This window comes from Zalophus californianus, chromosome 5 (assembly GCF_009762305.2).
Source record: "Zalophus californianus isolate mZalCal1 chromosome 5, mZalCal1.pri.v2, whole genome shotgun sequence".
NCBI lineage: Eukaryota > Metazoa > Chordata > Mammalia > Carnivora > Otariidae > Zalophus > Zalophus californianus.
The window spans coordinates 111,091,815-111,118,590 of NC_045599.1; the positions used below are offsets into that span (position 1 = coordinate 111,091,815).

At 37.8% G+C, this 26,776-nt stretch overlaps 1 protein-coding gene across 3 annotated transcripts in view; it reads right to left on the bottom strand.

The window, feature by feature from the left end:
- Positions 1-1,500: 1,500 nt before the first annotated feature.
- The window catches only part of G3BP1 (G3BP stress granule assembly factor 1), a 31,283-nt gene continuing 6,007 nt past the window's right edge, over positions 1,501-26,776 (bottom strand). For all 3 annotated transcript variants that reach the window (XM_027604598.2, XM_027604599.2, XM_027604600.2), the window contains exons 2-12: positions 19,986-20,098; positions 14,841-14,922; positions 14,231-14,404; positions 11,924-12,014; positions 10,214-10,307; positions 8,811-9,012; positions 7,476-7,577; positions 6,933-7,044; positions 6,600-6,728; positions 5,864-5,973; positions 1,501-2,977 (exon numbers count right to left, since the gene is read on the bottom strand). In XM_027604598.2, coding sequence (XP_027460399.1) covers positions 2,771-2,977; positions 5,864-5,973; positions 6,600-6,728; positions 6,933-7,044; positions 7,476-7,577; positions 8,811-9,012; positions 10,214-10,307; positions 11,924-12,014; positions 14,231-14,404; positions 14,841-14,922; positions 19,986-20,080 — 1,398 coding nt within the window. In that variant the 5' untranslated portion in view covers positions 20,081-20,098 and the 3' untranslated portion in view covers positions 1,501-2,770. The remainder of the gene's footprint in view (positions 2,978-5,863; positions 5,974-6,599; positions 6,729-6,932; positions 7,045-7,475; positions 7,578-8,810; positions 9,013-10,213; positions 10,308-11,923; positions 12,015-14,230; positions 14,405-14,840; positions 14,923-19,985; positions 20,099-26,776) is intronic.

A 26,776-nucleotide genomic window follows, 5' to 3' on the forward strand; every position in this document is an offset into this window, starting at 1 on the left:
AACACAATGTATTTTTGTAAGGCCCAAGATCTTAAAAGAGGAAGACCCATTAAACCAAACTAACCTTACTTAGCTAAAATACTCATGGGTGAAGGGTTTAAAGCTCAGGAGAAAAGAACTGTATATCGGCCATTCTTACAGTTGAAAAGCTGCATTTTAAAACCCGAAAAGGTTGAATGTGATGACCTTATGCTGCCTAGAAAATCTTGCCCTAACCTATTTTCACTTTCTACCTGTGTGAATATATACTATCTAGGGTGTCATGTTTATTCTATCAGCAGTAATGTAAACAATGATACTGGGATTCTTCATAGTGTTAACCATGATGCCAAATCTGACATATAAAGTCCAATGCTATTTAAAACTCCACAATCATCCCATTCTGATGACCTGAAATTACTGAAGCAACCCTTTTGTTTTCTAAGCTTATGCAACAAGTTACAAGAAGCATCTAGCATTATTGTTACTACCTCTCCAAACAGTTCTTTAAAAATCACACATGGGTACAAATAAAGGAAAGTCTCTGCAGTAGATGTTACTATTAATTCCTGAAAGAGATTTCTATTTGCTAATTCATTTATCTGAGGCTATTTTTCAAAGGATTGAGTCTTTACTCCAGTTGTCCTCACCCACCCCTCCCTTCCATCCTCCATGTATTATAGGGAATGAGGAACATCCATGATCTCAAAGGCGTTTGCTTTATTTTTATAGACCATTTGACATTGTTGGCCCCACCCACTAAATGCCAGATGTGGTGTCTCCTCTTCCCTCCTCCCCAAGTCTCACCCATTTCCAAATGTCCTCTAGGATGCATTAACAGCCTGGGTTGAGAATCACTGTATCCAGTTGGTGCCCTTAAACTACTGAGTAGGAAAAATGCCTAGTGAAATGTATGGATTAACATTTACCTGTGAAAAATGATTTCTAGGTTATCCATAATTTATGACCTTACAGTTACTACAACTTAGTATTTTTTTTTTTTTCAAAAACAACTCCAGCTAAGTTTTTTTATTTCCACCACAGGCTTAATATAAGCTACAAAAGTACAAGCTGAATGTCTTCCAATTATCACTGGCCTGGGCCAAATGAAGTGGTTACCAAATAGTTATTTAAGCTGACCCAAAAAAGCCATGTGACTCAGTTACATTTCTTTATGAAGGAGATGTTGCCAATTTTCAAATATTTCAGGTACTGAGGACCGATAACATAGAACTTCATTTTAAGACTACACCCTTCAGCAAACCTAGAGTTGCCCAGTAACAGCAAAACAAACATTCCTATCCCTACTCATATACTATCCTCAAACAGTCCTAATGATGAACACTGTTAAGAAAATAAATAAGTTAAATTTGACAACCTCGTTGCCCAATTAGTATGACAAGTTATCACACAAAGGCTTGCTTCACAAATGTGTAAACAAAACCTTCACCCATCTCACACACGGCACTCAAAAAATTAACATACTATGTAAAACGAATATTAGTCTATACTGCCAGATTAAATTTTCTTCCAGAAATATTTTAATAAAAATTGGCCATTTCCAAGAAACACCCACTGCATGCCCATGAATAAAAGAGAACCATAACAAAATAGAAAATTTACCATATGGCTATGATTTAAAGAAAAAAAAAAACGGGCAGACACTCAAGCACAAAGTCCAATATTAAAGTCATATTCCTTTTTATGGGCTATGATTAAGATTCTGAATATTTACCGAAATAAAACTTAATACAAATGCTGGACTACTTAGGTCGAAAAGGACCTCTCATAGAAGCATATCTGTCCTTAAAGGAATTCCAGTTTGAGACTCAATTTTAAGAATAAGGCATAACAAATGAACAGAAGACATACCAGGTCAAAAGAGGGATTCTTCAATTCCCAACGTATTCTACACCTGATAAAACAAATCTAGACTTTTTTTTTTTTCTTTAAACAACTGCCAAGGCTGGAATCAAAGATAAATAGAAGGCACAACAGTTTTGCTCTGGTTTTGTGTTATTTGGATTTTGGGGTTTCTTTGTTTTTGGGTTTTTTTTGTTTTGTTTTTTTACAAATACAAATTAAACATGAAAAAAACTACTTCAAAAGAAATCTAGATCAGTTGCATTCTAGACATTTAAAACCTTTCTCACAATTTAAATGGTAAAAACAGGTTTATATTTGTTTTGTGATCACATACCAAAAGAAAAAAAAAAAAAAAACTCTACTAACACCTTTTATTTTTTTAACCATACCAGCAAGAATCAAAACTGTCAATTTTTCCAATGGCAATTTCTACACACCAGAAGGTAGTCATGACTCTCAAAGAAGAAACAATTTGGATTTTTCCTGCCTTCAAAATGTTTATCAAATCCTGTGTTTCTCACAGGCTTTTGAAACACATAGAAAATAATATTCCAATGAATGAAACATACCAAATGTCAGTAATAAGCAAGACACATTCCTTTGGGGAAACGGCTGTTAAAAAAAATCCAGTCTGTATATGCAAAAGTAAAGCAAGGAAATTCAGTCTTTTTCTCTTCTTTAAAAATCTGTTTTTCCTAAAATATCATTCCACAAAATTGGAAGTGAAGGACTAAAAGGTGAGGAGAGGGAAGGGCGGGAAAGGGAGCACACATAATTAACACAAAAAGTAAAATTGTACAAACTTAAGCAGTTTATAATAGACTAGGGTCAAACTCCAGGATACCAAACGCTGGTGTAAGAAATTCACCATTCTGCAGGAGCTAGAAGATTTGTACTGCTGCGTGAAGATCAACTGAAGAGCAATTCACTGCCTTGGAGCAATTCCCCTTCCCACTCCAAATCCTGGTTTCTGCACCATGCCTCCACGGGGAGGGCCTCTCATTCCACCACCCAGCCCACCTCGAGGGCCTCCAGGTCCCCGCAGGCGGTTATCTCGACGGTCCCCTTCCCGGGCAGCTCGAGTCTTCTTCTCTTCCACATTCAGACGGACCTCACCTCTGAACATGATGGGCTGCAGGAATCAAGGTAAGCAGACTTACACAGTGCTTATGTGCTTATGGGCTTCCAACTACCAAATATAAAAGAAATAAAGCTATTACGAAGAAGTAGCAGCTTACAAATCAGCTATGTTCTCAGTTCAGTTTTTATTTCCAACTCAGAACACGTAATTCTCCCAATTAACAAATACCTGCAAAGATGGGAGGAGCTGGGTATGCAACCTAGTTCAAAAAAAGACAATTTACAACACAGCAGCACAAGTAACTCTCGTACTTCTTAGAGCAAATCTTAACTTTCCCACAGAATTACATAAATAGAATATAAATAAGAATTGCCACCTTCCCCATGGATTTGAAGGCTTAGAATAATCTTCCATCATCACCTAATGTGGAAAAACTGTGCTGCACATTTATGCAAAGTACATATCCATCTCAAAAACATCATTAATTCCATCTAAACAGAACTGTAACAAAATGCTATTTGCCTTAACAAAATTTTGGAAAATACTGAAGATAAAAGATAATAAGATAACAGAGCTCAGCGAAGGAAAAAAAAATATATCCTATGTCTTGGGCCTTCCTTTTAGCCCAACAGATCTAAAGTAGAAAATAAAGGATTACTCGAGATTACAATGAATTCAATTTATGCTCCTCACTGGCACGCACTGGTTTTTTAAGTGACATATTTTTTAAAAGTAAGTATCTAACAGTGCTTACTATGCAGAGAAGCGTTCTGTATACTTCACACCTATTATCTCATTTAACATTCACAACCGTCTGAGGGCTGTCATTACACCTACTTGAGAGACCAGCAAACTAAGGGCCAGGAAGGTTAAGGAACTAACCCACAGGTCACAACCTAATGAACAATGGAAGCAGAATGTAAATGAAGGCATCCTGACAGGGAAGTATACACTTTAAAGCACAGGCACCCCAGAAAGGCCTCTTCAGAACTCTAACTGTAACATATTTAAAATTTTGATTAGGGGTGCCTGGGTGGCTCAGTTAAGCATCTGCTTTCCGCGCAGGTCATGATCCTGGTGTCCTGGGATTGAGCCCCACATTGGGCTCCCTACTCAATGGGGAGTCTGCTTCTCCCTCTCCCCTCCCCCTGCACTCTCCTCTCTCCCTCTCCCGCTCACTCTCTCAAATAAATAAAATCTTTAAAAAAACAAAAATAAAAAATAAAATTCTGATTAAATGCCTATTTGTATTTGTACATTCATAAATACATTTAACACTAAAATATTAAAAATATTCAACATTTTAATATTCACACTATATAAACCTCTTCACACACATTAATCTGAAGCCCTGTTCCAGGCAATATTCTACATACAATGAGAAAAACGAGACCATATTAAAGTCTGAAAGATAAGGGAGAGAGACTGAGGCTGGGTATGTTTTAAAAGGTAGTAACTAAAGACATCTCTGAGGAGTTATCACAAGGGTAAAAGTAATTTGAATGAGAAAAATGTACCAAACATATAGGTCCTTCCTGAGGAAATTTTATTTCAAAATATTCTTAAGCATAAAGATGCCATGGCTTATCCAGGTGCATTAAATGAAACAAACTCCTTACCTTGGACAATTAAGAGGCCAGTTATAAGGTCTGACCTCTTTTGGCCCACTGGGAGTATCAGACCCTCTAAGGATGAATTCAAGCCTGCACCAAAAAGGCTGGCCACTGGATCTTTTTTGCATGCTGAATAATGGATTTATGCACAAAGCCTATGCGACATTTCTAGGTTTGGTATTCTGTGGCTATGCTAAGATAAGCCACTGTTCTCTCCTCATTTCTAAGTGTTTTGCAGGAGATGCTTCATAAAAACAGGGGTCAAATAGTTTGAAAAATTAAATACACATTTGCAGATTAAGGCTCATATAATGTTAAAAACCACAACATTAAATTTTACAGTATAGCCATCAACACTGTGAAGAACATCAGAGATTCTATAGAACCTCTGGGAAATAATGATCTACAACATTTCTATTTCATGGTTAATAAAATGTGTAGTTTTAATCTGCAGAGACTGAAAGATTAGTTGTTGCCAAGGGCTGGGGAGAGAAGATATGGGAAAGGACTGCTTAATGGATAAATGGTTTACTTTTGATAAAAATGTTTTGTAGCAAGATAGGTGATGGTTGCACAACAACATGTATTAAAAGCCACTAAATTTTACACCTTAAAATGGTTAATTTTGTTATGTGAATTTCACAAATTTTTTTAAAAGTGGGATTTTTAAACTCCCACACCCATCTCAGTAAATAAATATTTACACTTTTGTTCTTCTCTACTATTACTACTAAAAAGTGATTTTTTTGCTAATGAAAGATGTGGGGGAAGGGAAGGGTTCTTTAAGAACTGATTCCAATTCTACAAAATCCCTCTTATGATTAGAAAGTACTGTTAAGAAGCGATCTGTTAATAAAAGTGGTTCCAGGCAGGGTGACTCCAAACCTAGACAATTTATAGAATAAAAGGAGAAGCTCCTCATAGTTAGACCCATAACAGCCATATATCAAAACTGCCCAGGGAAAATTGACTTTTAAGTTATCTCAGCTAAAAGTTAACATGGTATTTCATCTCTTAAACCAGAACCTGCCTCCCCTCCCCCACAAGGAAAGAAATTTGCATAAATTTCAGTGCATTGGTAACTATTAGTTACTTCATCTCTTCACATTCAATGGCTCCAAAATTAAGATATTTAGACAGAAGTTTTGTTAAACTCCCAGGCAAGTCTTTCAACAGTAATGGCCAATCACCATGGAATATATTACCCAAACATGTTGGAATCAATTGTACTTTACTCAGAAGACATAGTTTTAAGGATGAATACATTCAAAGATCCAAGATATTCTTGTTAAAAAAAAAAAAATCACGATGAAAAACTGCTTACCCGGTTGCTAAGGACCTTCTGAACAGGCTCAGAATCATCAAACACAACAAAACCAAAATTGGGTAATTTCCCACCGCTGTTAATGCGCAGCTCCACCACATTCCCATAACCTGCAAGTGAAACACAGACTCTCAAATAACTGATTAGAACATCTCCTTTAAATATTACACACACACTATCCACTGATAGCCACTAGTCACATGTGGATACAGACCACTTGAAGTGTGGCAATTCCAAAACAAGTGCCATTAAGCGTAATACACACTGGACTTAAAAAATTTTTAGTACAGGAAAACATAAAATATCTCTCATTTTTACATGTTGAAATGATGTTTTAGATACACTGGGTTAAATAAAATATTAAAATTAAATTTAGATTTTTTAACTTTTTAAAATGTGACCACTAAAAAAATAAAATAAAATGTGGCCACTAGAAACTTAAAATTACATATGTGGCTCATCTACTTCTATTGGACAACACTGCATTAGATGAATCTAGTGTTTAAAACTCAACCTACTTGGGTACCTGGGTGGCGCAGTCGGTTAAGCATCTGCCTTCGGCTCCAGTCATGATCCCAGGGTTCTGGGATCGAGTCCCACATTGCTCCCTCCTCTGCAGGGAATCTGCTTCTCCCTCTGCCCGCCCCCTCTTGTTCTCACAATCCCCCCCTCTCGTTCTCTTAAATCTTTAAAAAAAAAAAAAGTGTAAATTAAAAATATATAAAACTCAACCTACTTTGAAAAAAATCTTTAAGCTCCGATTTGTCCACTTCGTGTGGCAGATTGCCAATGAAAAGTTGGTGACTATCAGGGTGTCTCACAATTCTTCGGGGTTCAACATCACCTTGCTCACCAGCCTCACGGACTTAAACAAAAACAGCAATGAAAGACAGAGAAAGACATTTTTCAGTGACTATTTCATTCAATAATTTTTTTCTCCACCCCTAAATCCAGGTAATTCCACCAGCTCCAGAATTTTTTAAAGTAGAAAATGTCAACCACCCCCTAAGACACAAGCTCTCACCTCAAATTCCCCCAAACTAGAGAAGTCACCCTTCTGAGCTCTTACTTGGTCTAGGTCCCCTCTGGGGAGGAATATTTATTCGTTGTTCTCGCACTCTTTGATCCCTCTGAGGCCTCTGCGGTGGAATCTGAGACTCAGGCTTAGACTCCGGACGAGGCTGAAAAATTTATAAGTCAACTTCTGTATAAAAACAAAGCAAACTGACCTTTTTTCTTGTAAAGTTTCTTAGCTAACAATAAGGTTTAAAAGAGAAAATGACAGGGGTGCCTGGGTGGCTGTCAGCTGAGCATCTGACTCTTGGTTTCAGTTCAGGTCATGATCTTAGGGTCCTGGGATTGAGCCCAAAGTGGGGCTCTGCACTCAGTGCAGAGTGGGCTTGTCCCTGTTCCTCCCCTCGCACATAAGTGCACGCTCATGCTCTCTCTCAAATAAATAAAAGAGAGAATGACAATTCTCTCACAAAAGAAATTATTAAAAACCACCTCTTCTCTACTCTATGTACCAGCTCCCACATTCTCCAAACCTATGTGAAACCAAATTACATGAAATACAAGCAAATGGGCCTAATATACAAGCTTAGTAACTCACCTGTGAAGCTGGTACTTTAACAACATGAGGTGGTATCCCAGTAACTGGAACAGCTCCACTGGGTGGAAGGTTCTTACTGGTCACAGATGCCCAAGAAAATGTCTAAGGGAACAACAACAATAATTGATTACCCATATCAAAACAATACAAAAGCTATTAGTTCTTTATTTCTTGTACATATGAATCACATTTTCACAGGTAGAATGGAGTTACTTTGTAAGTATCTCGAGATTCCTTTTCTCCCCCTACTTACAAAATTTAGTACTAAAATTCCCTAGAACTAGTCATCAAGTACAGCAAAATATGAAAAGCTTAGTCTTAACAAGCTCCTTTCACTCAATTTCAAGTTTGTGAATCAAAGAAAATTCCTCCAAAACCAGCTCTTCCTCCTATGATTCCAAATGATGGCACAAACATCAATTCAATGACAAAACTTTAGAATTACCTTGAACACCTTTTCAATCTGTATCAAACTTACCAAATCTTGCTATTTACCTCGTTATCTTCACTGCCACAACCTTCATCCCAGGTTATCAGTATTTCTCTCCAGAACTACTACAATAGCCACCTAATTAGTCATTCCTTCCCAATCCAGCCAACCTACTTTTCTACCGGCAAGCTGAAGTCATTTCACATTTCTCTTTCCTATTCACCTAATCACTGCCAGAGAGAGACCAAGAACACTATCGGTTTAACCAATAGTTCCCATACCTAGAACAATGCCTAGCACAGAAGCACTTGAATTAACTATTAGATAAATGACATAAGAACCCTGACCCCATAAATAAAGCATTAAAACATATGCCTTCACAAATGTAAAGGTTCTGTGATTTCAGTTAACATCACCCTGATGAGACGCAGGACTAACTGAAAAGCTTCAAACTTTTGAAATCAAGTATTCTAAATTAAAAAGTAGCTATATTTCATAGTTTGTTTCTACTTCTACTGTAAAGTTATCCTCAATTAGATTTCAGAAAAAAAGCAGGAGTGTCTATTGTGCCATATTTTTCAAAAAAGATACATTACCTCTTATTGGTTATAACAAGCATGTCATAATTTGAAACATTTAAAAAATGAGGGGTTATTAATATGGTGATAAAGTAACACCTGAAATTTCTGGTCTAATAAAAAGTATTCAAGTTTCCTTGGGAGGGGAGGAGAGTTACTTTTATAAAACAATATGCATCTTACTTATCTGAGGAATGGCTCAATATGTAAGAAATTTCCCTGAACCAAAAAATGTACCTACAAAAGTCAATGTAACAATAATAAAGGAGAAGAGAGATTTTTAAAAATCAACCAGAAATAGAGTAAGAATAAAGACATATTGCATACCCTCAAGTCTTCCTGTACTGTCTGAGCTATGTCCGTAGGTGCTGGGGAAGAACTCTTCTGAGCATCCTCAGGGGCAGTTTCTTCCAATACTGGCTCAGACTTTTCCTCTTGGATTTCAGATACAGGTTCTTGCTCTGGTTCTGGTTCAGGATCTGGCTCTGGTTCAGCAACAGGTTCCTCTAAATGTTCTTCTAAGTCATTGCTTTCACAGGAAAATTAGAGAAATATCATTCTGACTCTACTGATTTAGCAAGAAATTACCAAGTATTTATTAACTATAGAAACCAAAAAATAGCTCTCCAAAAAAAAAATCTAGGAATTCCATATCTGAATATTAAAACAAGACAACTTTTTAGAAGAGCACTCAATGAGCAAATCTTAACTGCAATGATTTGCTAAATTCTGATAAGCAAATACATCAAAATAGATCAAAATGAACCAAATCATGGTTTCTGTTATAATCCCAAAACTCTCACAATTTACCTACCACACATAACAAAACACTAATAGGCTGTGGGTAAGGGGAAAAAAAGAGTTTAATGGGTATAGTTTTAGTTTTGAGATGAAAAGTTCTAGAGATCCGATTGCATAACTATGTGCATATAGTTAAACATTACGACACAATGCACTTAAAAATGGTTAAGAAGGTAAATTTTATATTATGCAATTTTTACCATCAAAAAAGCCTCTCATAATAAATCACAAACAATTTTAGGGAAAAAAAAGACATTAGTTATGATTCAGAATACTAGCTCTTAAAACTTCCACATAAATCACAAGGAGTGTTTGTTAATGTTGCAGTTTTCCCCCCTGAAATTCTAATTTGGCATGTTTGTGATGGACAGTAGCTTTTCAACCAGCAACCCAGATGAGTAAATGTGGTTATTAGTCCATCACCACACCTTGAGAAATAAATGAAAATATCCTTTAAGCACTAAATACTAACACCAACGGTTTCATATCACATGGCAACAAGTAAATATTCATTTCTATTCCTATCAAATATTTTTGTTCTGGATGCAGAGGAAAAAACACAGCTTAAGACAGTCACACATTTGGTGTCTGAGTTAATTATTGACATTAACTGCTATTTAATTCATGTCTGAATTTCTATCAATTTATGCCTGATCTTTAAATAAGCCCTTGAACATATTTATTTCCCCCCAAAGTACTTAATGCAATGCCTTGATATATTAAATACTTGTTAAGAAATCCCAAAATTTACCACCAAGCAAGTTATTTTTTTTAGCTCAGTGATATCAAAAGCAAAACCTTTCTTCTAGGAAATTACTGTTATATTCTGAAATAATTCTGAGAGAATATGACTACCCTCCAACAAAGGGAAAGACAAGACAACCCAAATTCTCATGCAGCTCTGGACAGATGAACAAAGCTTTTCTTACCTGACAGTCTGATCATAGAAAGTTCCAGAATCATCAGGTACCACCTCAGGTGTCTGCTGTCTTTCTTCAGGTTCCTCTACCTCTTCCTCAGATTCTATATAAGAAAACAAATTTCAAGTAATTAGTGCTTATTTAATTCTCAAATACACATGACCCTTGAACAAGAGGGTTTGAACTGTGTAGGTCCACTTATACGCAGATTTTTCCTGATAAATACAGTACAGTACCGTAAATGTATTTTCTTTTCCTTAGAGTCTTAATAGTATTTCCTTTTCTCTAGCTTACCTTAAGAATATATAATACATACAACATACAAAATATGTGTTAATTGACCATTTATGTTATCAGTAAAGTTTCCAGTCAACAGACTATAAAGTTTTTGTAGGGTCAAAAGTTACACGGGGATTTTGGGGGGGGGGGCAGTGCCTGTAACCCCCATGTTGTTCAAAGGTCAGTTTTATATTCACTTTCACAATGCTCATCATGATCAACAAAGTAATGAGGTGGGTGGAGGAATGGGTTAAATACGTGTTGGGGATTAAAAGGTGTGCTTGTGATGAGCACTAGGTGTTGTATGGAAGTGTGCAATCACTGTATCTTACACACGAAACTAAAAAAAAAAAGTAATGAAATAAGCACACACACATATATATAAATAAAGCACAGCAATTTGGTAATATCATGGGAAAGGCTTTAAGGACAGAATTAAGGCTATTATAGTGTTTGGGTTGAGAACATGGGAGTCTGATGTCATACTGTCCATAATCCAATGCAGGCTCTACCACCTAACTAGATACACAGTATCAGGCGAATTACTTCTCTGCACCCTCAGGGCCCTAATCCATTAAATAAGAGTAGTACTTAAAGTACTTATCTATAAACCTGTTGTCTTACACAATAAATATAAAGCACTTAGAATCATTTCAGCTTAACAGAAAACACTAATAAACTGATTATTATTAGTGTTTAGAGGCAATTCGTCATGGGTTTCTCACATATCTGCACATCTTACAACTAAGGAATGGCTACCCTTTGTTTCAAACTATCTTTTAAGAACATTTATACAGCAAACAGCCTCAGAAAAACAGTGTCTCCCTCTAGAGCAAAGGGCAGGTATGTTCACTGCCCATTGTATGTTCACTGCCCATTATAAAAGATTTTGATTCCTTAAACTTAGGGTTCCACTCCTATAATGCACCCTACTCCAAATGCAGGTACCATCTGGACTTCATGGTGTCCTGTGGAAAATGTGGCAAAAATGCTTAACACTGTTGCAGTGAATAATTACCTACTACTGACTTAGGAGTTTTAGGTCTTCCATGAAATAGGCTAACCTATTAGCTCCCTGTAGGTTAAAAACTCAGACCCTTCCTCTGTCTTGACAATTAGAAGTTGTTAATGAAGAATATAGAGTATAATAAAAACATTCAATGGGGCGCCTGGGTGGCTCAGTCGTTAAGCATCTGCCTTCGGCTCAGGTCATGATCCCAGAATCCTGGGATCGCGCCCCGCATCAGGCTCCCTGCTCGGCAGGAAGCCTGCTTTCTCCCTCTCCCATTCCCCCTGCTTGTGTTCCCTCTCTCGCTGTGTCTCTCTCTGTCAAATAAATAAATAAAATCTTAAAAAAAAAATTTTTTTTTTTTCAAGAAACCCATACTGTCTTCAAGTTAACCTGATGCCATCAAAAAAAAATTTAGACAAGTAACTTACCCTCCTGAGGCTCAGTGACAAAGCCACCAAAGACCTCATCTTGGTATCTGAAGATATCATTGTGAACGTAGAACTTATTTGCAACAGAGCCCTGCAATGCCAACAAAAACTTTTCATTTATTCAGCAGACTTTGAAAAAGCTATGTCACCCTACACGAGTGGTTCTCAACTAAGGAAAATACTGCACCACCAGAAGACATCTGGCAGCGTCTGGAGAGATTTCAGTTTTCACATGGGGGAGTGCAACTGAAACTACTGAGAAAAGGGCAGGGATGCTGCTAAACATCCCACAATGCACAAAACAGCCAGCCACAAAAAAATTATTCAGCCCAAAACAATAACACCAAGGATGAAAAACCCTGCCCTACATTATAGCCATTAAAAACTACACTCAAATATATTGCTTCCTTAAAACACCAGCAGACGGATATCCAAACACTGGTAAAGCTCTAAGTATGTAAGATGCCACACACCTCAAATCATTTTTTGAATAAAAACAGAATACCAACTGCAGTGGGTATTTAAAATTCCCTTATATCTGTGTCCAACAATATTGATATAAACACTCAATGGTGGTAGAGCTGAAAAAGTTTGCCCACAACACTAGGTAGAAGACACACCAGAATATAAATCCAACTATGTTATTAACTAGTTATTCAGTTACTGTCTCATCTATTAAAAAAAAAAAAAACCACCTCACAGCTTTGAGTATTAGTATTTGCTTTGAGACAGTTCATGTAAAAATGCATCATACTAAGGTAATGTTAGATTCTTCCTCTTTAATGGGAAAAGGAACTTTAAGCAAACTGGAAATAACTGGTAATCACATCCTACATGATTCTTTGTATAGTTAGAACTCCATCAAGTTTTATACTACAGATAATAAGCCATCCTCTAAAACTCATAAGTAAAATGAAACCTGTAATTTTTCTAACAGTAAAAGGATAGGGGTTTTAGATTCATCATTCTGGACAGAAAATTATCTTAAGGGTAATGCTAGAGAAAACGTCTAATCACTACTGAGCCACTTCCATCCACATGCTTATGCAGATAGGCGTTCTGACTCCGTTCAGTCTGCACCAGTCAGAAAGACAGTACAAATATAATTATTCAACATAAACCTGTGGCCCTTTCATGCAGAGCATGGTAACTAAAAAGAACCAGGGATCCTGGAAGAAACCGCAGATACCAGAACAGGGGCTGGGTGGGGCTAGAGCAGGGAAAGTCCAAGATGAGCCTGAAACATCTTGTTCCACAAAAGTTATAAAGTGCTCCCTTCGCCAAAAACAAACAACAGAAGCCAGCCTGAAGGAGCTCAGACTTAACAGATCTGGGACATTTTAGACATTATTAGTGGGTTAAATCCATGAAATAAACAAACACTCCACAAATAACAGCAGACAGAAGGCAGAGTGCTTTACTGTAAAATGCCAACTAATGAATACCAAATGATAGAAATAGATAATCACCATTTATAACCATGAGTAGCAGCTGACCCCAGCAAGAACAATGCTAAAACTAGCACACAAAAGTTTGATGAAGAACAAGGTATTCGCATAGTCTCAAGGACAACAACCACAATTTACTAATAAGAAAAATAAAAATGCTAACTTCACAGCAGCAAAACATGGTGACAATCACCTTAACTAAGTAATCAATTGTTAACATCACTCATAGGACTAAACAACATCTAGTGCCTTCCTAATGTAAGGCACCAAAAGACTAATGTGTGTATAACCTAAATCTGATCATAAAGAAGTATCAGACAATTCAAACTGAGGTATTCTACAAAGTACTTTGTGCTCTTCAAAAATGTCAATATTGTGAAAAACAAAAAATTAAAGAATTATTGCACGTTTAAGGAGACTGAAAAGACAGGACAGCTATATTATATTATGTGTAATCCTGCATTGAATCTTGGACCAGGAAAAGAAAAAATACCATAAAGGATATTATTGGGACAATCACCAAAACTTAAATATGGGCTACAGATTGCTAACTGTATTAACATCAATACTTCCTAAATTTGGTAACTGTACTGTGGTTATGAAAGAGTATTCCTTACACTTAGGAAAAGTATCTAAGGATGACTAGGCATGATTGTCTCCAACCTATTTTCAAATGGTTTTGAATTAAAATGACAGGTAAACAGAAAAAGAATTACAAACATATAGGCAAGTGTTGGCAGTGGTTCTAGGTAAGGAGTATGAATTACTGTACTATTATTACAACTTTTAAGTTTGAAATTTCAAAATGAAGAGTTTCTAAAAAGATATGCATAACCTTTCATTGTTTCTGTTTTCATACCTCAGGAGCAAGGACAAATGTCTGCATGAATCTCCTCAAAGCCTGGTTGTTATTAGAGAGCAACCCCATCACCTGGACCACTACACCATCATTCAGAGTGGCATGAGCATCAACATGGCGAATCTTAGTGTGGCAATTGGTAAAGTTTTGTGACATCACTTTCCTATGGATCTCCTAAGGAATCAAGGCAAGAGTTAATGACGTAAAATTTACAAAATCTCCAACAGAGAACTTCCTAATACAACACAAGTAGAGATAATCTCCATGTTTAAATCACAAACTACACAGCCCCTACTCTAATTTGCCTTAGAACAGTTTATTCCCAGTGACCACCCCGAACTTTTTAAAACTGTCTTGAACTGACAGACCTAAAAAATGTTTACAGTTAATGATCCCCAAGCTAAAACAAATTACCTCCTGAACAAAAAAACCTTAAGCTTTTCAATGGCTATCGTATTTACCAAATCGTTATGAATACCGAAATTTCTAAAAAAGAAATTAAAAAATTTGATCTTTAAGTATCAGTAAATCTACCAAATATGTATCTGCCTCAATTGTATGGGTTATTTTCTAGCTGTGTAACAACCTACAGAAAACTTGAGATGCTTACTTTCTGTCCATAGACCGCATCTGCTGGCTTTCCATTTGAATCCAATCCCCCATGGACGTAAGAAGAGTTCTTTCCATAAAATCTGAAAAACAGATAATTTACTTGTCAGTTTCAAGTAGCCTAAGACTAGATACTCGCTTTTCATGTTTGGTACCCACGTGCCTCACTGACAAGACTCCTGGAAGGAAGAATGGGTTTGCTTTTTCATTTCTGTATGCAATCATAGATCTACCCCTTCATGTCACTCAATATTTGCTGAATGGAAATAGATTTGGTCAATTAGGCAGAACACTTTAGTTTACAAGATATAAGTAAGCTCCAGACTTCAGAGCAGGATGACTGTGTTGGGAAAAATCTTGTAGTTCATGTCAGGAAGGCTACTTCGAATGAAACAGAAGTTCCTCTTTTCACTCTAGAAAAAACAGGCAGCTTTGATACAGATAAGAACATCTGTACCCTCCCACAGGCTTGGAGAGTTCAATCCTTTTATATATCTGAGAATGCATATGAAGGGTTTCCACTAAAAACCCAGTAACTGGGGCGCCCTCAGTGGCTCAGTCAATTAAGTCCGACTCTTGATCTCAGCTGTCTTGATCTCAGGGTCCTGAGAGTTCAAGCCCCATGGTGGGCTCCATGCTGGCCACGGAGCCTACTTAAAACTCAGTAACTCAAGCAGGTGAAGTTTAAGGGTAATTTTTAATAACTTCTGCTGATGCATTAAGAGCTTCAAATTTTAATTCCCCATAGCTTTAATTCATCTATATCCTCAATTGTTTTGTTTTCATTTTTTTATTTTTATTTTTTAAGATTGTATTCATTTATTTGAGAGAGAAAGCACGAGAGAGGGGAGATCAGAGGGAGAAGCAGACTCCCCACTGAGCGGGGAGCCGGATGTGGGACTCGATCCTGGGACTCCAGGATCATGACCTGAGTCAAAGGCAGTCGCTTAACCAACTGAGCCACCTAGGCACCCTTTTGTTTTCATTTTAATACTGATCAGGAAAACCTGACACAGGCACAAAGTGCCCCAATGCAGAGATAACTACTATTAGAATTTCTTGATAACTATAGTACAGTAAACAACTTTTCACAAAAGAACCCATACATGTCATTTGACATTCTGATTCTGCCTGTCCCCCCAAAAGAGGACAGATTTGGGCCCACAGTTACCCCAAGTGTACCCTGCAAATTTTAAAGTTATTAAAAGGTTGCATGTCAGCCAGTGAATCAGTTCACTGCTGGCTAATCCACTTTTCATTACAGGCATACCTCAGAGACATTTCAAGTTCAGTACCAGACCAGCACAATAAAGAGAATATCACAATAAACAGTCAAAAAGATTTTTTGGTTTTCCAGTGCATATAAAAGTTATGTCTACACTACACTATAGCCTATTAAGTGTGCAATAGTACTTCTATAAAAAGTGTGCATACCTTAATTAAAAAAACACTTTATTGCTAAAAAATGCTAACCATCACCTGAGCTTTCAGTGAGTCCTAATCTTTTTGCTAGTAGAGGGTCTTACCTCAATGTGGATGGCTGCTGACTGATCAAGGTGGGGGATGCAGAAGGCTGGGGTGGCTGTGCCAATTTCTTAAAGACAACAATGACATTTTCCCCCATCAACTGACCATCTTCTCACTAACAATTTCGCTATAGCATATGATGCTGTTTATAGCATTTTACCCAGAGAACTTCTTTCAAAACTGGGAGTTAATCCTCTCAGTTAACCCTGACACTGCTTTAACTCAGTCCATGTAATATCCTATCATGTTGTCACTTCAACAATCTTCACAACATCTTCACCAGTAGATTCCATTTCAAGAAACCACTTTCTTTGCTCATCCATAAGCAATTCCGCATCTGTTAAAGTCTTATCATAAGATTGCAGCACTTCTCCACTTCTTCTAAATCTCTTGCTATTCCTACCTCATCTGCAGTTACTTCCTCCACTGAAGTTTTAAACTCCTCAAAATCATCCATGAGAGCTAGAATCAACTTCTTAACTACTGTTCACCTTGACAGTTTGACATCTTCCCATGAATCGCTTCTAATAATATAAGGCAGTTTCATTTACACTGAAAATCTATTATGTAGTGTAGCCACCTTCATTAATTATCTTAGCTAATTCTTCTCAAGAACTTGCTGCAGCTTCCACATCAACACCTGCTGATTCATCTTGCACTTTTATTTTACAGAGTCAGCTTCTTCCCTTAAAACCTCATGAACCAACGTCTGCTAGGTTGAAACTCTACTGCTGCAGCTGCTTCACGTCTGTCAGCCTTCAAAGAACTGAAGAGTGAGGGCCTTGCTCTGGATTAGGCTTTGGCTTAATGGAATGTTGTGGCTTGTTCAATCCTCAAACTACTCAAACTTTCTCCATATCCACAATAAAGCTGCTCTGCTTTCTTATAACTTGTGTGTTCATTCGAGTAGCACTTTTAATATCAAAAACTTTTCCTTTGTGCTCAGAACTTAGCTAACTGGCCCAAGAGGCCTAGCTTTTGGTCCATTCCAGCTTTCAACATTCCCTCCTCATTAAGCTTACTTCTAGCTTTTGAGGTGAAGAAGAGACATGGGACTCTTCCTTTCACTTAACAGTTAAAAGCCATTATATAAGGTTAAATAACTGGCCTAATTTCACTACTGCTGTGTCTCAGGGAATAGGGAGATGGGGTACATTGGTGGAGGAGTCAAAAGACACAAAACGTTTACTGAACATTAAGTTCACGGTCCTACATGGATGGGCACGAGCGCCGATATAACTATAACAATAACAAAGATCACTGACCATAGATGACCATTAACAAATATAGTAATGGGAAAGTTGGAAATATTTTGAGAATTACCAAAATGTGACAAAGAGACAAAGTGAGCAAAGCAAATACTGCTGGAAAAAATGGCACCAATAAACCTGCTCCATGTTAAGATTGCCACAAACCTATAATTTGCAAAAAAATATCTGCAAAGCATCATAAAGCAAAACAAAACGAGACATGCCTGTATATCTAAGCTGCACTTCAGAGACAAAATGTGAAAAATATCAATATTGACAAGAAACATATTAATTTATTTAGTTATCTTTCAACTCCTGCCCCTTTTCAAATTCCAAACTTATCTAACCTCTGAGGGCACAGAATCAAATTTTGACATAAAACACAAAAATAATAAGAAAAAAGGAAGAGGGTTGAAAACTTGTTCGGGCACCTGAGTGGCTCAGTTGGTTAAGCGACTGCCTTCGGCTCAGGTCATGATTGTGGAGTCCTGGGATCGAGTCCCACATCGGGCTCCCTGCTCAGCAGGGAGTCTGCTTCTCCCTCTGACCCTCCCCCCTTTCATGTTTCTCTCTCTCTCTCTCACTCTCTCCCCCTCAGATAAATAAAATCTTTGAAAAAAAAGAAAACCTGTTAAATCACTTAATAGTCATGCCAACACCAACAAATTTTTAACCCCTTACCATCTTTATCTGCAAAATAAAGTTGTCCTAACAATGCCTTACTAAAAAGGTTTTTATAAAGATCAATAGGGAACAGGTGAAACTGTTTGGAAAATTGTAAAGCCTTAAAAAAAAATATCCGAGGTATTTTCCATTTTCAGAGCAAGGACTCAAAACAAATTTATAAATTTTCTTTTGCACCCAATAAGCATGTAATATCCAATATGCAAGCTGGTCAAAGTATAGAGGAAAATAGTCTCGTCCAGCAAATACACATTTTAGAATCTCTCTTATAAGAAATATTCTAGGAGCGCCTGGAGTGGCGCAGTCCGTAAACGTCCCAACTCTTGGTTTCAGCTCAGTTCGTGATGTCAGGGTCATGAAATCGAGCCCAGTTCCACACTCAGCACGGAGTCTGCTTAGGACTCTCTCCCCCTCTGCCCCTGCATGCACGCGCAGGCTCTCGCTCGCTAATAAAAAAAAAACTTAAAAAAAAAAGAAAAATTATTCTAACAAGTCCGCATAAATAAATTTATAGTTCTGTATAACACAGGACAGCTTGTAAGAGGAAATAATGGAAGCAACCAACAAAAATTCATCACTAGGGATTAAAGTATGCTACATCTCTAAAATAAAAACTATGTGGATACTAAAATTAATGTGATACATGTAGGACCCATAAAGAGGACCCCAGGTTACCAAGTAAAAAAGCTAAAAAACAGTAGGTAAAAAATGTTTGCATATACAGAGAATTATAAACATGGTTTTTACTAAAGCTTTCCATGTTTATTTCATAAATTTAAAAGCCTATGCCATTTCCACTGAAGTTTCCCCAATTTTTAAAAGCACATCAACACAAAAATATTACGGGAATAGTCTTCAACACATTTTTTTTTTAAAGATTTTATTTATTCATTTGAGAGAGAAAGAGAGAGAGACCATGAGCAGGGGGAGAGGGAGAGGGAGAGGGAGAAGCAGGCTTCCCACTGAGCAGGGAGCCCGATGCGGGGCTCGATCCCAGGACCCTGGGATCACGACCTGAGCCGAAGGCAGACGCTTAACAACTGAGTCACCCAGGCGCCTCCTACTTGTATATTCTATTTAAAATTATAATTTTAGGGACACCTGGGTGGCTCAATTAAGCATTTGACTTTTTTTTTTTAAAGGTTCCTTCTCTTTTAAGATTTTTATTTATTTATTTGAGAGAGAGAGAGAATGAGAGAGAGCACGAGAGGGAAGAGGGTCAGAGGGAGAAGCAGACTCCCCGCTGAGCAGGGAGCCCGATGCAGGACTCGATCCCAGGACTCCAGGATCATGACCTGAGCCGAAGGCAGTCGCTTAACCAACTGAGTCACCCAGGCACCCGCATTTGACTCTTGATTTCTGCTCATGTCATGATCTCAGGGTTGTGGGATAGTCCTACCATGGGCTGGACACTCAGCAGGGAATCTGCTTGGGATTCTCTCCCTCACCCTTTGCACCTCCCCCTGCTAGCGCATGTGCACACACATGATCTCTCAAATAAGTCTTTAAAAATCTTTAAAAAATAAAATAAAATTATAATTTTAACAGAAATCATTTACTGGTTCTCATGTACCAAGCACTATATGCAACAACCCTACAAGTTGCATGATGCATAAGAGATTCTAAAGTATTAAGTACCTACATGCTAAAAAACTTTAGATGCAGGATAAAAAACAATGTTTTACCTGTGTAGCATGTCTGGGGCCTGGTTCAGCAGCGTGTAATACTGTCTCACAAATTCCCGCCCGACCAGCAGGGGACTAGGCTTCTCCATAACCATTGCTTTGGTCAATTCAACCTGGGAAAAAAAAGTCAAATATGTTCAACCTGAAATATCAAGTACAAGGGGGAAAAGTGGCAGGGGAGAAAACTGAATCATTTAATTAAAACCAACTCAAAGTAAGACAAGGCATGTCAACAGTCCTTGGTTTTAAAAAATAAAGACCATAAGAACAAATAAACCCCACACAGACCAGGTGAGATTTTTAGTCAAATTTACTGCAAGGAGATGAATTGGGGGGGAGGGGATTGCCGATAAAGAATTCATTATTCCCAACAGTCAATTCCTTTAAAATGAATATAAGAACGTCAAAGGTACATATATCCAGCATGCACCCTATCATAACTTCTCTGTATTTTTAAACTCAATTAAGAGTGTTCCAGTTCTAAGATTCCAAACACATTCTTATTTGTGGCATTATTAGATTCAAGAGTGATAAGCTTTGACATACAGGCACACATGATCACATTTTTAATCAAACTAAATCAGGAAAATTTTTTGTATCTTTAATAGAGAACCACAAAATCTAAAAATTTTAAGCTTACTTCATCATTAAGTATTATGATGAAAACAAAAATAATCTGAAAATGGGTGAACTAAACAAAATGTTTTTACTCAACAAAATGATCTCAGCACCTCAAAATCATGATGATTTTTTTTTCAAGATTTTATTTATTTGACAGAAAGAGACACAGCGAGAGGGAACACAAGCAGGGGGAATGGGAGAGGAAGAAGCAGGCTTCCCACCGAGCAGGGAGCCCGATGTGGGGCTTGATCCCAGGACCCCGGGATCATAACCTGAGCTGAAGGCAGACACTTAACGACTGAGCCACCCAGGCGCCCCAAAATCATGATGATTTAAAGTTAGTATCTTTGAGTATTAAGAAAAGGCAGCTGACACACAGTAAGTCCTCAATTACTGTCAGTTATTATCAAAACAAAACTTTTTGGAAAAAACACTTCGCATGAGATAATCCAACTTTTCAACTGAGGAGATAAAATCATCCTGAAGTTAAACATACAGGCAAATGGAGAGACATGTACAGATCAATTACAGCATAAAAGGCAAGAAATTTTATTTCAGTTTCCTCAAAGGATGGGCAAAACAGACTGGTCAATTCTGAACAATTTGTGGAGATCTGTTTATCCTTATCTAGTGCATCTGCATTATTCTTCACCAAAACCTAAGAAATTAGTTCAAGGCTGATCTGTATTTTCTCCAGATTGCAGGCACTAGATCAATACAGAATACCTTCCCAGTCATACTGGAGAGTTTACCTGCAGGTACGGTTAAGAGAGTATCAATAACAAGAATCTGGATCTTAAGTCTTAAACTAATGTACTTGGACTAACACAGAATGAGAAATTGTTCTATTTCTTCCATGGCTCATAGTCCAAAAAAAATGAATTTCAGATGTTCTTAATGATCCTAAATTTTTCAGAACTTCAAAGTTACAGTTGGACACCAGAAAATATTAACGGTCTTCTAGCCTGTGATTTTCAAGTTTTTAATAAATCCCATTACTTCATTTAAACCAGAACTGCACTTTTTTATATATTACAGTTTCCATATAAATTTTCCTTCCTTAAAAGGGCTTAGCTACTCTCTTCAAAAATCACTAACATCTGGGGCACCTGGGTAGCTCAGTTGTTAGGCGTCTGCCTTTGGCTCAGGTCATGATCCCAGGATCCTTGGGATCGAGCCCTGCATCCGGCTCCCTGCTCAGCGGGAAGCCTGCTTCTCCCTCTCCCACTGCCCCTGCTTGTGTTCCCTCTCTCGCTGTGTCCCTCTCTGTCAAATAAATAAATCAAAAAAAAAAATTAAAGAAGAAAAACAATGCTAAACATCGCACAACTTAAAAAAAAGCAATTTAAAGGGAACCTTCACAACGGGACAGATAAATCAAAGAAAATACACATTAAGTAAACCCCTATTTTTCTATTCTAGTTGCACTCGCTTCTCTTGAGTACCATCTGCTCTTATTTCCCAGTCAATATTACAAATGTAATTATGAGGCCAGTATTATCAACCTAACTGCATTCTTTGATACTGCCAAGTAGTCTCATTATAAGATAAATTACTAAAAATCATTTTAGCAAATACTACTTCCTCATCCAATATTCCTATGCAATATAATAAAAATCCTCTAGATTATATATCAAAGGTAAGAAAAATTTTAATCTGTAGACCTCTAGAACTTCTCTTTTCCCTTTCTTCGAGATTACCTATATAATTCAAATTAAAAGAATAAAGAAAGATCATTATTGGTTTGATTATACCATTATAAATATTTTATTTCAGGTCCCCCTAAAGCCAAGAAAAAAGTAAACCTAAACATTTATATGCTAAATTGATCTTCATCCCATTTGTGGATTTTTTTTTTAAAGGTTTTATTTATTTGACAGAGACAGACATAAGGAGAGAGGGAACACAAGCAGGGGGAGTGGGAGAGGGAGAAGCAGGCTTCCCACTGAGCAGGGAGCCTGATGCGGGGCTCGATCCCAGGACCCCGGGATCATGACCTGAGCCAAAGGCAGATGCTGAATGACTGAGCCACCCAGGAGCCCCTCATCTGTGAACTTAACAGTTATTAATTCTGAAACCAATACTAAAATCCGTATCACTTACCAAGTTTCCAACATTTTATTATCTTAATGGTTTAATATAATTGAATATTTTAGATTCTCAATTAGCATTTATTTTTTTCCAAATAGATGGTACTTTATTTGGGGTTGAAATTTTCAACTCGAGAAACATGCAACAGCTACGGTGAAACCAGATTTTCAATAGTCTGCTACTCAAGTTACAAGTTTTAATGTCAGTTATCAGCATTGCCTCAAATACCCTTGCAGCCTCCTAAGGCTTACGTTTATAATACAAGCGCTTTATGATTCCATTAAAGTAGAAGCTCTGGCTCTTAAAGTCTCTCCTTTTAGCTCTTCTATCATATGAACCAATGAATTCGAAGGCAAATGGTAGCACTATTTAAAAAGAATATTCCTGTCAAAAAAATTAAAAAGAATCCTGTCAATTACGTATCAATAAAACTGAAAAAGAGTAACATTCCATGTGACTAAATATGTACAGCATTTTATTAAAAAGAAACTATAGAGGCGCCTGGGTGGCTCAGTCGTTAAGTGTCTGCCTTCAGCTCAGGTCATGATCCCGGGGTCCTGGCGGAGAGCCCCACATCGGTCTCCCTTTTCAGCGGGAGGCCTGCTTCTCCCTCTCCCTCTCCCTCTGCCTGCCGCTCCCCCTGTTTGTACTCTGTCAAATAAAAATAAAATAAAAAGAAAAATAAATAAAAGAAAAATTTTAAAAACTGTATGGTTTCACTGCTAAAAAAAAAACTGATTTCTAAATTAAAACAGCCAAAAATTTCAAGAATTCTACATTAGTCAAGGTCAGATAAAACATTTTGAAAAAAGAATGCAAGCTTCTTCCTAAATGTTGTTTCTTTAGAGACCATTTCTTATGTAACTTTCTAGCCCCAAAAACTTGTGTCTGACAAAGAATAGAAATATGTTTTTTAAGATTTTATTTCTTTTTCTTTTTAAAGATTTTATTTATTTGAGAGAGAGAGAGAATGAGAGATAGAAAGCACGAGAGGGAAGAGGGTCAGAGGGAGAAGCAGACTCCCTGCTAAGCAGGAAGCCCGATGTGGGACTCGATCCCGGGACTCCAGGATCATGACCTGAGCCGAAGGCAGTCGCTTAACCAACTGAGCCACCCAGGCGCCCAGATTTTATTTCTTTATTGACAGAGAGAGACAGAGCTAGAGAGGGAACACAGGCAGGAAGAGTGGGAGAGAGAGAAGCAGGCTTCCTGTGGAGCAGAGAGCCCGATGTGGGACTTGATCCCAGGACCCTGAGACCATGACCTGAGCCGAAGGCAGACTGAGCCACCCAGGCGCCCCTAGAAGTAGTTTTCTTCCGTTCAACATCCTCACACAAAGATCAGAATTTTACACAAGCAAAAATGGATTTCTGATGATCCATTTGTCAGGTTTTTCAGAAGTTAGATTAAGATAACAGACACAACACTGTTTAATGACTAAGAAAAGGCCCAAGAGAAAAGTAATCTAAGGTGTTACAAATCAGAAAGTAGTTGCCTGAGAGGGAGGTGACTGGAAAGGCCCATAGGGAAACTGGAAGGGGTTGGAGAGGGAGGGGGGTTAGAGATATATATGTAAAGCTGACCCTTAAATACCCACCCCCAGTTAGGGGCAGACACCCATCACACCCACAGTTGAAAATCCATATACCTTTTGACTCCCCAAAAACTTAATAGCCTACTGCTGACCAGAAGCCTTACCAGTAACAATCAAATGATACATATTTTATATGTATTATATACTGTATTCTTACAATAAAGCTAGAGAAATGAAAATATTAAGAAAATCATAAAGAGACAACACATTTCCAGCACCATTCTGTATTATTAAAAAAAGATCCAGGGGCGCCTGGGTGGCTCAGTCGTTAAGCATCTGCCTTCGGCTCAGGTCATGATCCCAGGGTCCTGGAATCGAACCCCACATCAGGCTCCCTGCTTGGCAGGAAGCCTGCTTCTCCCTCTCCCACTTCCCCTGCTTGTGTTCCCTCTCTCGCTGTGTCTCTGTCAAATAAATAAAATCTTAAAAAAAAAAAAAAAATCCATGTACAAGTGGACCCCAGAGTTCAAACTCCTCTTGTTCAGGGTCAACTGTTTCTCAGAGTGATGATTATAAATACACAATAGAAAAACTTTTCAAGGTGAATCCTTAAATTCTATAATTTCATCATTTGTAAATTACGCCTCCAAAATTCTATATAAAAAATGCTTTCAGGGGTGCCTGGGTGGCTCAGTCAGTTAAGCGTCCATCTCTTGATTTTGGCTCAGGTCATGATCTCAAGAGTCGTGAGATCAAGGTCCGCATCAGGCTCCCCACTCAGTGTGTGGTCGCTTGAGATTCTCTCCCTCTGCCCTTCCCCTCCCCCTGCTTTCAAGTGCCTGCGTGCACTCTCCCTAAATAAAATTTTAAAAAGAAAATCCTTAATTAAGGAGGGAAAGATACTAAACATTACCCTCAGTTGACCAGTTTTCATTGAACCATCCAAGTCTAAGGCAAATCTAAAACTGAGTGCTCTAGTTTAGAATAGTGAAAAAGTAGTTGAGATGCAATAAAAAGAGCCCCCCCAAATTTTCTTTAACCAATTCTCACTGTGAAAAATTCTCCCACTTCACTTGCTGTGCTCCTAGGGTACTAACTTAACCTGTACCCCCAGTTCTCTCACCTATAAAACGGAAATCATAACTTAAGAACTGTCTATTAAATAGCAAGCACTGAATGTTAGCTGTTATTACTATTAGTATAATTAACTAACTCTAAACAAAGCATTTCCCCATTCCACCCTTTTCTGTCCCCAGACGACTATTTAAGTACTCTGCTAGCAGTACTAAAATATAGGATTCCTGTAAGAATTTGTGTACAGAGTACCTTGGATTATAGAAGCCCAAGCACTTAATATAACACTAACTTTTCAGAGAACTTCTAGGTTGACTTTATTTCTTTTTTAAGATTTTATTTGACTGAGAAGAGAGAGCGCACACAAGCATGCGGAGTGGCAGGCAGAGGGAGAGAAGCAGGCTCCCCGCTGAGCAGGGAGCCCGATGTGGGGCTCGATCCCAGGACCCTGGGATCATGACCTGAGCCGAAGGCAGAAGCTTAACTGACTGAGCCACCCAGGTGTCCCATTTGGTTACTTTCTCAGAACTTTCAGGGCTAAGGTCTAAGAGCTAAGCATTCTGCTAAAAAGTTCTTAGTTTCACCTTCAAATTGGTCTTAAATATCTACTTACTTTCCTTTTTGAAAGGGTTGTATCAGAATACTTTCTATTGAAGTTTTCCAGCTTTAGGAAAGAATTCACTTTTGGCTTGTAATACTATCATTTTTCCAACAGTACCATTTTGTGTTGGCATTCAGATCCCTCAGAGCAAACAATGAAAGCGTGATTAAGGTACAGCACAGGGAAAAAAAAAAAGTTTGAGGCAACAATTATTAGTTGCCTACATGGAATGAAAAGTGTAATTTTCATCCTTTTCTTACCTAATTTTTGAAAAGCACATATCATCAATAAATGTTATTCTAAAATAACATCCAATGGAAATGTCAATGATCTCTGACAGATGAACATAATCACTGATTTTTTTGTGGACTGACCCTGATTTCTGAAATACTCAAATTTCAAAATGTCTACTCAATCCCAAGTTACTAGACTGCATGACAACTTTAAAGATTTCTATCAAGAATTTTGCTAAAGTTCACGAAGAATGTTAAATGGGTTTCCTATAAATGAGTCTAAAAAGCTGTGAGCATTTATGTTCCAACAGCAGGGAAGCATGAAGGGCAACCATAATCCACCTGAATTAACAGTAGAGCTTACTCTGGCAAAATCAATGATCTCGGGGTCACAGGATCCAGCCCAGAATCGGTCCGCCACTAAGTGTGGTCTCCCGCTAAGTGCAGAGTCTGCTTGAGATTCTTTGTCCCTCTCCTTTTGCGGCTCCCTTGCACTCGCATATGCTCTAAATAAATCTTTAAAAATAAATTTTAAGGGGGGCCTGGGTGGCTCAGTCGTTAAGCATCTGCCTTCGGCTCAGGTCATGATCCCACGGTCTTGGGATCGAGCCCCGCAACGGGATCTCCGCTCAGCGGG